We start from the raw sequence: 16,780 nt of genomic DNA on the forward strand, positions 1-16,780 counted from the left end.
GGCAGCAGCTCTCAATATTTTACATGTTGCTGCTGCCACCAACAGAAGCTATGTTAACATCAAAGACCTTTCATTAACTGCTTGCCATCATCCCTGCTATTCACCCTCCCGAGAGGCCCAACTCCTTCCTCTCTCAAGGCCCGGCTGGGGATTTGATGCAAGCCTCCCTGAGCGAGTAACTCGCAATGGGCACCCTCTGCCCACCCCAGGCTGCCAGCTCCACCTCACACCATCCTCTTCCCTGGACTGATAGTCCTCAGCACTGCAGAACCTGCTCAGAAACTTCAGAAAAGCTTCATCCTCCCCAGGCCACATCACTCACAGCAACTTTGTTGTTGCCAAAGCAATGCAAAGTCAGACAGGACCATGCAGAAAGGAGGGGGCAACTGCTTAAGCCAACACCAATGTCAAGAAGTAGCTAATCAAACTACAGGAAAATTAAGTGTTAAATATATGGTACCTCACTTTCATACCCTGATATATTTCATTTTATGCCAGTTCTAATAATTTACCTTCTCAGGTCCTACCTAGCAAAGCAAAATATTTGGACTAGGAAGACCTCCTGCAGTGTTTATTGCTGAAGTATTTGCATGCATCTTTAGCTTATAGTGATTTAAGGGCTACACTGATCAATCAAAAAGATTTCTTTTGAAGGCAGTGTATGGCACCAACAACCATGGGTAACTGGGATAAAGAAGTTCATCCCATAGCAATGCATTAAAAAAAAAAAAAGGGAAAAGTAAGATCTATTTTATCACTACTACCATAGTTCTTCTATTAGTACTTTATCACCACTATGTTTTAATACTTATAACCTTAACACTATATACTTTTAAATGCTGCTCACAAGTACGGAAATGTTATTCCCATTCCAAAACAGGAAGCCACAGACAAGAGATGTAATGCTCACAGAGAAAAATCATAAGTGACTGCACGCAACCTGTAAGTAACAGCTACACTTCTGTCTCCAGATCCTGAGCTAGCTCTGGTATCCTCAGGGCATTCTCTCACCAGTGGCTCTCTTGGACTTTGCTTTTCCGTTTCCCAATAAGTACCATTATAGCCTGCAATAGCAAATGCTAGCTGGGAATTCAGAATTCCAGAAAAGCAAAGTCTTGCAACAGTCAATACTAGGAAGCTAACTTTTAGCTGTGTAAGAAAGTGTGCTCGGAAGCCACAAGCAAAACAGCCGGAAAAGAGCATTCTCTAAATGTTTCAAAGTCATCTATCAAGCGAATCTATGCTGAAAAAAAAATCCAACGCAGTCACTGCAAATCCAACATAGTCACTGCATAGAGTTTTGTGGAAAAAGCCCTAAAGTTTACACTTAGCAAAGCTAAAATGCAGTTACCTCCTTCCAGCATAATTTTCAATTGCTTACCATATAATGCCTTCTTGCTTTTCTTTTTTGCCCAGGTGCTTAGACAACAATGAAAACACACCAGGCCAACTTACCACAAAGTGCTAGCAAGATGAACTCCATCATACACACACTGTTAGAATTTTAGTGTGGATTTTCAGACACTTTTGGTCTGAGTTAGCATTCATGGTACATGGGTTCTGAAGCAGATACTAAAGGACTGACAGCCTTGCATCACAGGCAAGAGGTTGAACAGCAGCACAACACAAAGAAAAAGCTACAGCCTTATTACAGAAAAAAAAACAGTGCTTCCACAGCAAGGAAACAACAAAAAAAAACCCACAGTTTATATCTGCTCAGTATCATCTCACAGTACTGACTGATAAAAACTCATTGTTTTTGAACCTCTGAGAATGCCTCTGCACACAGCTGTTTTGCATATACTCCCAATTTTCAATCAGGAAAGTTTAGGCCTGGCTACACCCACCCAAGAACCAAGAGCCCTGCAATAAATGAAAATAACTCACTGTCATAAAACAGAGGAAGTAGGGGTTTTCAATGGTTTCCTGTTGAGAAAGAAATCTGCTTGAAGTGCAGAATACCAAGCTATTTGCCCAATTTAACATAGAAATGCTGAGAGGCCCTATTAGCCATTTCAGAGTTTAGAAGTAAATTAAACAATATGCAATCTTACCAGGGCAAAACTATTGTTGAACTACAGGAAAAAAAAAGAAAAAAAAAGTACATTTAGTCCCCTTGCTCTTTTAGTAATTTAAATTCCATCATCTATTTTGCATTTGTGACACCATATGCATTAAAATATCTATAATATTAACAGCATCTAGACTGCTAGTCTTAGATGTACGGCATTTATCAACATAAGTTGCTTTGATGAAGCACTAAACTCCCTTTACTAAGCAGTTAAGCGATCCCTTCAGTAGTTGAGCTTTTCACAGACTAAACAATAAGCTAGGAAATGTGGAAACAGTATTTTCAAGTAACTTGGTTAGTAAGAGCCGTTTCCACAGAGCTGTGAGACACGTGAAGAGAATGCTCACTTCTCTGAAATAAAGCTCACGGGGAAGCACTGAACTCCAGAACGATGCAAAGGAGCGCGACTTTTTGCACCTCCCGCGACCGCTTTCCGCACGGGGTATAAAACTTCAGAAGGCGCCTCTTTTCTCGCAGGATGTTAAATGGGTGCGAAACCCCGATCAAACACTTGCAGCAGCCCACGTCCCGCAGCCCCCGCCAGGCAGCGGGAAGCGGAGGCAGCGCCTGGAGGCTGCTCTCCCCACCGCCGGCAGCACCCGCAGCCCCCGGAGGCCCTCCCGCCCGTAGCGCGGCTCCCTCCCCAGCGCCCGGCCCGCGAAGGGCCCCGCACTCACCCGGGCGCGATGACCTGTCCGGGCCGCGCGCAGAGCTCGCGCACCACGCCGGGCCGCTCCGCCTTCACCTTGCGCTCGGTGGCGGCCCGCGGCGGCCGGGCGCAGCCGCTGGCGGCGGGCGGCGCGGCGGGCCGCGGGACGGGCGGCAGCGGGGCGCAGAGCGCCAGCACGGAGCCGATCTGCACGGCCGCCCCCACCGACACCTTCCACTCGAGCAGGCGCAGCGGCCGCGGGCCCGGCGCGCGGATCTCCGCCATGAGCCCCGCGGGGGCCTCGCCCGCCGTCCCGCCGCCGCTCTCGGGCGGCCCCTCCATGGCGGCGGCGGCTGCCGGGGTGGGGGGAGGGGCGCTATGGCAACGGCCGCGCCGGTAACGGGCGCCGCGGGACCCTCGGCAGCCGTCGGCGGGTCACGGCCCCGCTGCGCAGGCGCGGCCGCCGCGCTCCCGGGCGGCCTTAAAGGCACCGCCGCCCGGGGCCGTGGGGAGGGCGGAGAGAGGGGGGAAGGAGAGGGGAGGGGGAAGCAGAGGAGAGGGAAATGAAAAAAATAAAAAATAATAATAATAAAAACAAGACTCGCGCCCGCTTCTTCCCGCTCCGGCGAAGGAGAGCGCGCTAAGCCCCGCCTCCGTCCCAGCACATTTCCGGATCCGTGCGGGGCGGACTACGACTCCCGGCGTGCAGCGCGGCGCAGAGCCGCGGGGGGCGGGGGGGGCAGCGCGCGGTGCATGCCGGGCGCCGTAGTCCCCCTGGTGCCGCCGGCGGCCGTTGGCGGGCAGGGGCCGCCCGTGCCCGCCATTTGCTGAGGTGCGAAATAGGTAGTGGACAGGGCCGTGCACTGAACACTGCAGTTCAAACTGAACGCGCCTTAGCTGTGCGAGCCTCACACGTGCTTTGTGTGCAGAAAGGCAACCTCAGTTCTGGTATTCCCTAATGTCCAAGTGGGCCGTTTCTCAATAACTTTTCCACTAGGCTCCCCCCACCAAGGGGTTCTGCTACGGGAAATAACATTGTAAATAACATCATTATGGAAACCTGAAGAGACCATGAAAATTATCACCAAATTCCCTGAGTGTGGGACCTGTGTTTGAAGATTGCCTTGGTTAAGCAATCTGTATTTGCCAGAACTGAATGCCCTCTTATTGTATGGGGCGGCAATAACAGAAGCACATGATAAAAAAGATGAGGCCTGATTTGCCCTAAAAATATCATGAAACTACAGTTAGACTCTGACATCCCCTTGCCTGCGAATCTCCCCCGCCTAATACTTGCTCTTATATGTAAGGTCTCACAACTTCCTGAACAACTGCCATTTTTTTGAAAGCTTACGTATCATACAGCTCATTTATATTGCAACATCACATCAAACCCAATCAGATGCCTGTGGATGCACAAGGGTAGATAATACTTGATCCCTCAATACAGTTTTCATGTATGTAAGAATTCAGCCTGACACTACATAGCCACGCAGGGCTCTGTTGCCTACATTGCAGAATTGGCAATGTTACTTCATGGGGAAGGGATGAGGTAAGAAGACCTCACCTTAACGATGTGGCTACGCTAATTCTTTATTTCTAGAACAGAGCAAGCTTCAGCAGTAACACTGATCTCAGAAAGCCTGCAGACCCCTCCTTCCATAAAAGCTAATTTGTAGTTTTCTTTGCACCTGTACTTAACAGACAAGAATTTCAGCTTGAAGAGTAACAAACAAAACCTATATGTTGACTATAAGTATTTCTGGTCACTTCAAATGCACCGACACAACGTTTTACAAAATAATTGCCCTGACCAATCTTAGATAGATTGAGGGAAAATCCCTGACATAGCATGTGTCGAGAACTTAGGGAGAAGAGTCTGTAATTCCCTTAAGTAAGCGTAATCCTAAAGGAATATACTATGTTAAAATGCTTGACTTCATCTCTGGTAGGTACCAGATTGCTTGCATCAAGAGGCAGATGTTTTCCCCAATCTTCCCACCAAAAAAGGACATCAGAATTTGACCACACCTATATATTTAACTACATAGCATAAACAAGAGCATATGATGTAGCTACCACCTTCATATCACTGGAATGAAAGCACTGGGGCGGTGGATATAACCTCATGGAGAAGCATCTATTAAAAATGAAGAATTTAAAAATTATGTGCATTAGCTATGGCAGACTTCTAAGAAGGTAAGGGAGATATCTTGCACTTTATTTACCTAAGTTTTAAACAGGCTTAGCTAAACCTCTCTTAAAATAAAACTTTTATGACACTACATTGGATATTCCAGCTTTAAGGAAAACTTGCAATGCATTATATGAAGCATCTTGAAGGGGACTCAGCTGGCTGCTTTCCCACCCAGACTGATGACTCTGATGCTGTAAGCCTGTCGCAGCACGTTTACACCACGCGGGTACCTGTACCACGCTCGTCTGGGGGAGGCTGCGGAGCACAGGGGGCCAACCTCGTGGAGCAAACTGGCAGCCTCACAAAGCCTGCGGATGGGCAAGAGCCACCGGATTCCTCGTGATGCCCAGGAGGGCTCCGAGGGCGGCTGCAAACAGGACCGGATGGTGACTGGATGTGGGGATGCTTCTCCACCTGCGGGCTGGGCGTGCAGCTGAGCGCAGCGTCACTCCCAGCTCCTCAGCTGGCGTTTGCATCTCCCAGCCCCTCACTGCTGGGTGGCCCCAGCGCCAACTGCAGGATGTGATTTTATTATGAGGGGCCTGTGTGAACTGCTCTTGAACCATACAAAAGTTCTCAAGAATCACAGATCCCTATGCCATGGAGCTTCTAGTTATTTGGCTAAATTTCTAAGTGCCAGAGCTCTGCAGGACAATGTTACCTTTTAATATTTCAGCAAAATATGGAGACATTCACAAGCCCTCATAGCCTTTCCAGCTTGTGTATGCCCAGACATTTCAATGGATGCACTTTGACCAACCCTGGTGAGAGACTTTATCTGGGGAAGTGGCATAGCCTCATCCCATGAGCATTTCCAGTAAGAAGGGAAGCTCTGTCCTCCTCAAAAGTCTGCAGGACCTACCAGCAGAAATTGGAACAGCTTTTGCTATATGTGAGCGCCCTGTGTAAAAGAGGTTTGGGTATTTTCCACTGTGGCAATCCTTTCCTCTTTCTAGATTCTTGACTTCTCAGCCAAAGACCTTCTGCCAGAATTTCTGCTGGCTTTTACAGATGCAACTCAGGGAATGAATTTAACACATGGAATACAATAAAAACTACATTTGGGGCTTGATCCCACTAACAATAAACTATCCCAATCTTAATTGCCTTCGAAAGGCGACACTGCAAATTGTTAGTATCAAAATAATTAATTATGAGGCAGCTTAAATGTGTGTTGTCCCTGCCATTAGGGACCACTAGCTTTTTTTTGTGTTTGGAAATCAAATCTTTGTGCTCTATTACCATCAGGGTTTCCTTTTCTTCTTTTTTTTCTTTCTTTCTTTTTTCCTTTTTTTTTTCTTTTTTTCTCTTTTTTTCTGGCAAATATCGTTGGCAAAACTATGCTCTTCAGTGGAAATATAGCAGAGATTAATTTAGCTTCTCGATTTTTATTTTTCTTGGGCAACCTGAAAGAAAAGGATGTAAAAAAGAAATAGTCTGTGAAAGTTAGTTACATTTTCCCTACTACTGCTCTACGATGGGGTTATTTTTACACCACAGGAGCTACACAAGTATATTTGCAGCAGCGCAAATATTTTTTCATGGACATTTTTCTGTGGATCGGTGTGCAAACTGGCTCACGTCAGTTCATCTTTACAAGAGGTTATTACGTATACACCTACATGAGTGTGGCTACCCCAGCATGGACACATGCTTTTGGTCCTGCCCTTGAAAACCCTGGAGCAAGTTTTCTTACTCATAAAGTAAATCATTATTTACTTTGTTGGGGCTACTCCCCTGATGCCTAGAGAGTCATGCTTCATACGTCTTGAAGCTCACTTATTTTTGAAATGCATGATTCAGAAATATGAATCAATGCTTCTCCCTTTAGCAGGAATACATATGACTTTGCATCCTTTTCCTCCGCTGCAGAAGGAAAATTTGCCTCAGTTTGGGAGAAGAGTTGGTAGAAACTAGTGATGGAAACTCCTGTGCCATCACACATTCACTTGTTCACAAGTTTTGGACCGTGTCGTTCTGCAGAAAGGAGAGTCTGCAGAAGAATAAAACATATTTAGCTTTGCCAGCCCTTGCAGTTCTGGAGGGCACGATGCAGAAAGCCCTCCCTGCTGACACCACAAAATGCCCAGCATCTATTGCACTGGGTCCAGGAAGACTGAGCTGGCAGTGACTGAAGTGCCACCTGCCCGTGGGCAGCCCGAACGTCTCCACACAGAGAGCCCTTGTAAAATGTAGGGCATTTCAGCAAGGGTGGGACACAGTTGTGAATTGTTTCAAAAGTGGAGAAACCCAAGGAGAAGGTCTTCATGACTTTAGCATGCTTTGACCAACCGCTTGTACTGTCTGGAGAAGCAAAATTGCCAGAAAAGCATGGGAAATTTTATAATCAAACCCATTTGTTCCTCTTGGCTGCAAAACTTCAGCATAGTGATTTTCCACCTGCGGTCGGCTGGCCCTTGGGAACCGCAGGAGCCCATGGGTGGTGATGAGGAGAGACACTGCCATCCCCAGCGGTCTCCCAGCGTGGCATCTTTTAAGAGGCACCCACCTCTGCTGGAAGATGGACAGAGATGCCAAACAGCAAACAGCTACAAAGTCGCGGCACGGTGAGGAGCGTGCGAGGGTGCAGTGTTTTCTCAGAGCAATCCCTCTCGCCCTTCCCTCCGCCGTGTGATCCAGAGGCACGAGTGCGGCGCAGGAGAACAAACCCCAGGGCCTGAGCAGCCGTGCGGGACAGGCAGGTGGCAGCAGCGTGGGGAGCTGGGCCGCTTGCCGCCTGCGCCCGCACGGTGGCACAGCCGGACCGCCGGCGGCCGCTTCCCACCCAATGGCCCAGAGAGAGACACGAGGCTGAAAATACTGAGTATAACGCTCTTATTTAAATGGGGGGGAAAAAAGCACATAGAGCAATGGAGGGGGAAAAAGAAGCCACTCAGCCAGGGAGGGGAGAAGTGAGATGTTTCATGTGCACTGGAACAGGTGAAGTTTAACAGGCAGGACTAATCAGTTCGGAAGGGGATGCAGGAGGGACCTTCTTGCTTGCAGCGCTTTTAAGCAAAGTTCAGAAAGCCGAGCAGAAGTGAAGGGGAAAGAAGACAAAGTGGCTGCGCTCTGGGAGCTTTAATCAAAGAGAAAAAAGTCAGAGTACGGTAGAGGAGATAAGCCAAATCAAAAGTGATCAGGAAAGGAGGGCAGATGGAGGCGATAACAAAAAATCATTTGGTCTTTTGTCTTGCTGGGGGAGAAGTGCCTGGAGACAGAATAGCCATTAGCAGCAGGGAATGGGCTGAGGCAAGCACCATTTTTTTTTCCTTTTTTTTTTCCAAAGCAGGGATGAAAACGAGTACTTCTGAAGTAGAGAGGGGAAGATGGTACAACCACATAAATGATCAAAGAAGACATACGATATACTGCGTTAGCATAAGAGACTGCAGTGGTAGCTTTATAAGATGATCTTACAGACCATAAATTATGTCGGTAATATTAGTTGTAAGTGTGTGAACTGCTGCGAACGGAGTTCGGTGTGCACCGCTAAGAAACCCATAATCATATATTGAGACATCCGGAAACAATGTGGGTGTCTGCATAAGATGAGGCTAAAATCCTTCTTCCCCCTTTATTTTGTCTGAGAGCCCTCTGTATGGGTGGTGCTGAGACTTTCCTATATCCTTATTTCACAGAATCACAGAATGGTTGAGGTTGGAAGGCACCTCTAGAGATCATCTAGTCCAACCCCCCTGCTCCAGCAGGGTCACCTAAAGCACGTGGCACAGGGTGGCATCCAGGCGGGTTTGGAGATCTCCAGAGAAGGAGACTCCACAGCCTCTCTGGGCAGCCTGTTCCAGGGCTCTGTCACCCTTTCCAGCTTATCTTCCAGGAAAAGAGAGGTTTATGTTCAGGGCAGCCCTGGGGCTCACCCTGGTCACCCCCCGGGCAGGTCTGGAGCACAGGGGAGCAAGGCTGGCCATGCTGCACAGGGGAGCCTCCGTCAACACGTGCTCCACTCCGCGTCTCAGCCTCTCCGAGCTCTTCATAAATGACTCAGGTAGAGGCCAGCTGCAAACTAGCACAGTGCTCACTTGCACACGGCGTTACAGGAGCGAGCCCTTGAAGAAGACACACTGAGAACGAAGAAGGCACAATATCCTGGGCTACTGTGCCGCTGTTTTAGGGACAAATGTACACATCGCGTTTTGACTAAGATGCCTCTGCCTCAGAAATGCAAGTGAACAGGGTATGTGTCCGGCGGGCAGTGTTCAGTGCGTTAAATTCCTGCTTTTGTAGCAGCAAATCAGCAGCCCAGCAGAATTACGAGCTCCAGGTGTGACAACACACACCAGAATCATCCTCACGCAGAATTCAGTTTTGGTTGAGACCTTCTGGTAAACATTTTACTTTTCAGCTGCATATTTTGCACACTATTTACATGACATTTCTTTTTCTCTCTTTCCCTTGTTGGCTGACTTCATGCCCTTTTGGCTTGTCCTCTTTTTTCCTTCTGAGCCTAGTGGTGATTCACTGGAAAAAAATCCATTGAGCCAGTGAGGAATTTATGACCTATTTACAAGTGAACTTCACTGTATTTTTCATAGGCCAAAGTCAACCCAAAAACTAGTCCCCAAACTGCCTTTTGTAGCTGACCATGTCAGCTTCAGGTGATTCCTGAGGAACCTGAAGCCTATCTTCACTTACCTCCCCTGGCCTGCCATCCCCTACATGCCATTTGCTGTTTTCTCAGCTACCTGCAGGGCAGAATGACACCATGAATATTTCTTGTCTTCTGTTTTAACAACAGGTTTATTCTTGGGGATGGACAGCATGTCTTTGAAAGGGAGAAAATATTTCTTTGCAAAAACAACTGTGGGAAATAGCAGCAGCAGTCAAAACTCTGCTCTCTGCTGTGCTGGTGCGATGTCTGAAGTCACCCTGAGACATCAGCCGAGTTACTCTGGCATGAGGGAGAGCAGAAAGTGCAAACAGAGGCCTGGAACATAAGAAATCTGCTCACTTAACAGCAACCTCGCTTAACTCAGAAATCCTCTAATCCCAGCAAAGAAGCTAAAAGACCTGTGAGGAGCTGCTTGTGAATATACAAAACCAAGCCAAGGATCCCTTCTTCACAACGTTTCCTATTTCTCCGCTCGTGAGTGGAGCACTAATTGCCATAATCCCCGTGTTGGTGCTGAGCTGCTGCTAAGTGTGCTGTAAAGCCTGCAGACTTCGCCGAGGCTCCCGGCGCCGGTGTCTGAGAGCCGGGCGATGTCATGTTTTCCTAACTTCCACCAAAGGATGGCAGTGTGAGATTTTAATTTTCAGCCTCTGTTTATACTATATGTGTACGTGTCCTGTGCGTGTGACAATGTAGTTAGACAGAAAATTAAAAACAGTAAAGCTTTTTTCCATTCTGAAAATAAAGATATATAGTAGTTTCCTGTCGAATAGTCCTGGATTATGAAAACACGGAGCCAATAAGAAAGCAATGCTGCTGCTGTGCACGGGCTACTGCCATGAAATACCACGTTTCAGAACAGCACCTCCGTTTTGTTTCGATGCTGGCTATGCTGTTAATTGATTAAAAATCCTTCACGACACACAGGTTACTTTGGGGTGACCATTCAGAGGCTGTGTTCTGAGGGGCTCCCGCATTCAGCGGGTGGGTGCCCTGAAAGGGCCGCTTGGGTCTGCGCGCTCGCGCGCTCGCGCTCCCTGTGCAAGGCAGTTCCCTGGGCGCTGAGTGGAGCTCAGACCTGCACGCCGTCACCACAGGGCCCCTCTGCCTTTCCTCTCTGCCCCCAGCTTCGCATGGCCATTCTCTCCTCTGCATTGGCATTAGCTTTCGTACAGCTGCATGGCAAAGCGTATGAGGGAATTTGATTTGGCGGAAAATATAGCCGGCAAAACCAATCAATTAGTTTTTAATGTGATTAGTTCGCTGCTCCGGCTTGTTGCATGGATCCTAGCACTGGCGCAGAGAGATGGATCGCCCGTTCCAGCAGCACCTCATACTTCAGCTCACTTAACACGACTGCAGAGCTGGAGAAAACGCTCAGGCCTGCGCTCCACGGGTTGTCGGTTCCCCTGGCTTGCCTTTGTGGATGCTGTTTTCTGGTATGGTGTTTGCAGTGAAATGCTGATTATGTAGATTGCCTTGGACCATTTTGGTAGCAATATATCATCACAGGCCAGGGGCAATGCAGGATTTGAACAGAGCATTCTGCTTTGAACCTTCCCTGAAACACACCTAAGTAAGTGCCCCTTTCCCCTAGTATTATCTGCGTCCATACTAGTGGATTGCAATGATCGCTGAACTAAATCTGTACAAAAAGGCTATGCAGGCAACTTAAGAGACACTGAATAAATACTGACAACTTCTGTAGTTTCGCAGGCACTGTGATTATATGAGAGCCTTTTTTTCTACTATAAAAATTCAGTTAACAGGAAATTTGAAAATATGAAGTTACTCAAAACTATGAAGTCACTTTTTTTAATTCATCATTTTTAGGGTAATGATTTGAAGCTGGGGACCTGATTTATGCCTTTCTAATTCTCAGAAAAAGCAATCCTGAGGTTTCTCTCCTTCCCCATCATCCCAGCGACTGAGAGAAGAGGTGTGTTTGGGTTTGAAGACAGCGAAGTGAAGACTGACTGGGCATTCTCAGGTTTTTACTTTGAACTCATTTTCTCATTGATAAAAGGAGCTCTGAAAGACACAAGCAGGGGCACGAACAATGTTTGCTTATTCATGCAGACTTCAACTGGAAATAGATAGTTTGAGTTTTTTATTGTCACATTAGGGTGATTCTTCAAGTGGTAGCTCTCTGTCAATGTTGCTAACTTTTTAAGATTAGGTACATGTGTTTAACAGTCCCAGAAGGCATGTGAAGTCCAGTGAAAGTTAAATAAAATATACAGTACCAGCAGCACTGCTAATGTAATAATAAAAGCTCCACATAAACACAGCAGAGCAGCACGCGCTTCTGCTTTCTCCCCTTCTCATCAGAGGACAGTTTTACGTTTCAGAAGATTTCTGTGATGACTGAGATATGATCTTGCTGCCTCCAGTACCAGCCTGTGTATAGCACGAATATATATTGGAAGACTTAATGGAGGAAAAATGCCTTTTATATAGTTAAGATGTACTGCTGTAAGAGGTGCTGCTTTTAGATTGCCTGTCAGTCTTAGATTTCAGCCCACACGAGAAACATTTCTGAAATCCGGTATTTTGCTTTGTAGGGTCACTTTGGATAAATCTCACTTGTGGTCTATAATGAAGAATTGTTTTTTCTTCAGGACCTACCTTTCTCTCCATCTCTTCCAATGGGGTAATGACAACTGAAATGGTGGACAGAAATGTATATTTAATATGAGAAGTCGCTATATGCTACATTGTCCGAATAAAACTGAGAAAAAAACCCCACCTATATGCTCACCCTAAACTATACAAAAGTTTTTTCCTTCTCTTCCAGACATGATATAATTAGGACTGCCTCCCCTCATATACAGAAAACAGTAACTTGTAGCATAAAGAGTCCATGTTTGTATGAAACAACTATTGTAACCCTTCAAAATACTCCCATCTAAGTCCAGATCTACTCCTTTGGAAGAGGGCAATGATACAGAACATACCATTTTGCACATCTGTTCATCCATATGCGTGTTTTGCAGTTTGTATTTCAGAACACTCCTTGGGCAGGGGATGGAAGAAAGAAGGGGGAGTTTGGGATGGAGGAGAGGAGAGGAGATGGTTGAAACTCGAAAAGAAAGCAGGCAAAGGGAAGAGGAAAATGGACAGAGGCATATGATGCCAGCTGAGGACCTACAGCAGTGGCAGGAAGACTTGAAGAGAAGCTACAGTTGAAGAGCAGCGGAGCAAGTGGCATCAGCTAGACACAAGGACGTGCTCGCGCATGTCGAAATGGACACAACGTGAGCATTTGGGGATGAAGGGGACTACCTCATGTAAGAGGGGGACGGGGTTAAACCATTTCTTCTTCCTGGCTAGAGGAAAATCAGCCCCCAGATGCCTCCTCCTTGGCACTCGCTGGCTGGCGAGCGCCAGCCTGTGGCTGTGTCCATAACCGCCCTCCTCGTGAAGCTTCCTGCGACGGCAGCGCCAGCACGGCGAGGCAGGGAGGCAGGCAGGGAGCCCGGAATAGAGGCCAGCTTTCCCGCGCCTCGGCCCTGTCCGCAGGGGCATCGCGTCCCCACGCAGTCAGCTTGCATTACAGAACGTATGGCAACGCAAAGCCACAGAGAAACTAAATTAAGAGAGCAGTGGGCGTGCGTCCTGCGCGCAATGTTTCCCTTCTGCTGCGCGTTTCTCGGTTACTGTTATTTTTGCATAGCCTCGTGTGACTGTATTCCCATCAAGTGGCCTTCCACACCTCAGGCAGTTATTAGAGGAAGAGGCAGTCGCCAGGCTGATCCATGCCTGGAAATCAGAGAGAGACAGACACACAACAGGCTTTTGAGAAGGGGACTGTAGCCCAGGAGGGGATATATGAACCACTTCGGCACAATTCAGTTGTTAGGCAAATGGTTCAAGCTAAAAAGGAGGAAAAATGAACCCCTTTCTGAGTTGTATATATAGGCTGGACATTTGGGGAGAGTGAATGAGTGGAGTGGTTATCAACAATAAAGGAGTAATAAAAAGATAAGATCTTTGCATTCCAATTAAAAGAAAAATCATTGCAACAGAATCAGATGTTTTCCCTAGAAGGACCCTGTGAGGCAAAGAATTTCTCTCCAGACAAGAGACAAATAATACCTTTCTCTTCCATTTTATCAAGTATTAACCCGTAGGCCTCTGATAGTACAGGGTACAAAACCAACACAGGGATTTCTATTGCAGATGAGAAAAAAACACCTATTTTTCTGAACAAATCTGAAGAAAGATTGACCCAATGAATCAATGGGGTGGAGGGAAACCAAGCCATTAGATTAACATCAGGGGAAACTTTAGAGCAAGATGGCTTTTCTGATGGAACCGTGTAAGAAATTAAAGAAACAAATATCAGCTTTGCTTCCCCTTCCTGCCACCCCCACATTAGCCACATCTTTGCAAAACATACCATGCACTTTATACTGCCTCAATGGTAGGGCTTATTTCTGCAATAAAGGTTTCTCTCACTAAGACTTTCAAAGCTTCAAACAAACAAACAAACAAACAAACAAAAGTATCAGATTAGATGATCCAGTGGCAAGTCTTCAATATTATAGATGATATATGTACAAATGCCAGAGTTAATGGGTTGTTCTTTTCTTTACCGTTTTTTCAAAATTGCTCCCAGGTAATCAGGGTGATACCTAAGGGTTAAACACACATATTACCAAAGAACTTAGGTCAGCTTCTATGCTTTTGCTCGTTATCAGTGTCAGGCAGATAGAGAGATAATCAGAAAGTCATTTTCACGGGCTAGCCATAAAGATCCACAGTGGAGACTGTTGCTTTTTACAAAATTAAGAAATGCCATTGATTCAACTTCTGAGAAAGCCTACTAATTGAATAACCAAAATTTCAGAAATTGTTTGAAAAATAGGAAGTCCTTCATAATCCGTTATTGAATATAATTTTGGATCTGACTAGTGGCTGAAAATTATCAAGCGGAAATTTGAGGGTTTTGTGTGTGCTAAGTAGATGTAAGAAAAGTGCCTGCTTGCCCTGTAATTCAAAAAGAAAATGCCTGAAGATGTAGGGAAGTGCAACATTTTGGCTGACCTATTCAAGCTAAAATATCTTCATTTGAATATGGCACAGTAACACCTCCTAGAAAGTATAAAACAGTGACTTGGTTTCCCGGTTCTCATCTATGAACAAGCCTCCCACTCTGTGTTGAGCCTCCTTTTGGGCTCCCTTGAGGGCTTTCGTCCATGAAGGTGGCAACTGTAGTGTATCACGGGACATGCGGTTTGACGAGGAGGCAGGTGAGAACTCTGACCTATAATGGTCAGTTTCTAAATCATAGTTTTGAAGTTATCAGTCTTTTGTTGAAAGATGAAAATTTTCCAGATTTTCTGTCCAGAACTTATGTTTATCAACCTCTTAATTCCCAAACCTATTATCCAGTACTTCCTTTCCTTTGACAATTCACTAATAGCTTCATTCGCTTCCCTATCATTGGCTCATCTTTCTTCTCATGTACAAGTGTAGATCAGCTGAAACATGTATATCGCTTGTCTCTGGTAAAGAATCTGATTCTTTACATTACCTGTAAATCTCAAACATATTGAAGAGTAAGGTAGAAGGTGTTTGTAGCTGTCATTTGTTTCAGTACTGCGATTTAAACAGAAATTCATTACATCCTCTCTTTTTGCTTTTTCCTTATTAAAATATTTTAACAGCATCTGTCAGAAGACAGGTTAGCTACTGAACAGACCTTCCTGATGAACAGTTATAAATTCAAATTTGAAAGCACCAGGCTGAGGTAATATCTACGCTTATTTGCTCACATTGAGAGAGATGTCTTGAAGTAATTCAGCAAGCTTCTAACTCTTAAGGAATGCTTATTCTGTAATCCAACCTCCCCCGCTCCGAATTAGGGACATATATAAACCCAGCCACTGTCCCAGACCAGGATTCCTCAGGTAGGTACCCAAGTAGTGCCTTGTACTCATTCCTTGCGGTCAGTGAGTATGGTGAATGATGAATGCATCCTTAGCAGAAAGATGACAGTTACTTCCTCAAGCCAGGGGGAATACCCAGAACAGCACTAACAGAGGTCACTTGCGGAAAAATTGACAGACCCATTTTTTTGCAGAGCAGATATTAGCTATATATCTGTATTTCTTTAAATAGTTTTTAATATTGCACCTTTCATAGAATCATAGAATCATAGAATGGTTAAGGTGGGAAGGGACCTCTAGGGATCATCTCGTTCAACCCCCCTGCACACGGAGGGTCACCTAGAGCACGTGGCACAGGACTGCATCCAAGCGGACCTTTCATGAGGTGTATTTCTTGAAAAGTGAGCAAAGGATTTGTCTAAGCAACCCATTACTAAGTTACCAAGACTCCAGCAGAACATACATTTTAAAATAGGACAAGGGCTAAGCTTTGGTTTCAAATGGGGAGTCGAACCTAATCTCTTAAATTCTAGCTGAATGACCAGGCTACTAACTAATATGGGATAAATCTCTCTCATCCTTTCTTGTGAGGGTGTCCCACTTAATATCAATAATTAAGTATTTATTTGAGGAGGTATTTGGACTCTGAACTCTGCTGAATTTCCCAACTAATGGCTAGAGAGTCAGGGTGTCTTCTCTCTGCCTGCTCTCTTCCCCCTAGAAATGGAAGCATTTCTGCACCAAAGTCTCGTTAATAATTCATATAAAATGGAACATTTCCCATACCAAAGATGGAAAGAAACAAATCCCTTGATATCCATCTTACCCCCAAGTTATACCACTAATTAAAGATTTGGGATAATGACTTTGGCTGCAAGAACCATTGTTGGATGGTAAAGAGCTCAGATCCCACAAAAACTCTTGAGTTGAACTTTAACCCTTTGTGTGTCTGATATTTACCTGCCAATTCCTTTATACTACATAGATGAAAACAGAACAAAAAGGAGGGACAGAAGAAAGACTGGGCCATAACGAAATACTATTAAAGATATAATAAAAATGTAATGCTGAGGTGCATATTGCAACTCTGTTGACTTTCCATCAGCTTTGAAATACATTATTAAACCTGCTTCCTTTAGTCCATTCTGAATGTTATATTAACATTCATGCTATATTAACTGTATTTTCTCAATTTCAATTTTAAAATACTGTCTTTAAATATTAAAAAGTACGATTTCCATTCTCTGCTTCCCTTCACCCCACCTTTTCTTTAGCACAGATGCACTGCCAGACTGAAAATGCACTCTCAGACTTTACTCGCCCACTAGCTCTAAATATT

At 45.6% G+C, this 16,780-nt stretch overlaps 1 protein-coding gene across 2 annotated transcripts in view; it reads right to left on the reverse strand.

Annotated features, from left to right (window-relative positions):
- The window catches only part of CTDP1 (CTD phosphatase 1), a 101,465-nt gene extending 98,388 nt beyond the window's left edge, over window positions 1-3,077 (reverse strand). For both annotated transcript variants that reach the window (XM_088533411.1, XM_088533412.1), the window contains exon 1: window positions 2,749-3,077. In XM_088533411.1, the coding sequence (XP_088389537.1) occupies window positions 2,749-3,062 (314 nt within the window). In that variant the 5' untranslated portion in view covers window positions 3,063-3,077. The remainder of the gene's footprint in view (window positions 1-2,748) is intronic.
- Window positions 3,078-16,780: the final 13,703 nt, after the last annotated feature.

Source organism: Tinamus guttatus, unplaced genomic scaffold (genome assembly GCF_059628265.1).
Source record: "Tinamus guttatus ecotype Peru unplaced genomic scaffold, ASM5962826v1 Tinamus_guttatus_pri_ptg000497l, whole genome shotgun sequence".
In the NCBI taxonomy this organism is placed as follows: domain Eukaryota; kingdom Metazoa; phylum Chordata; class Aves; order Tinamiformes; family Tinamidae; genus Tinamus; species Tinamus guttatus.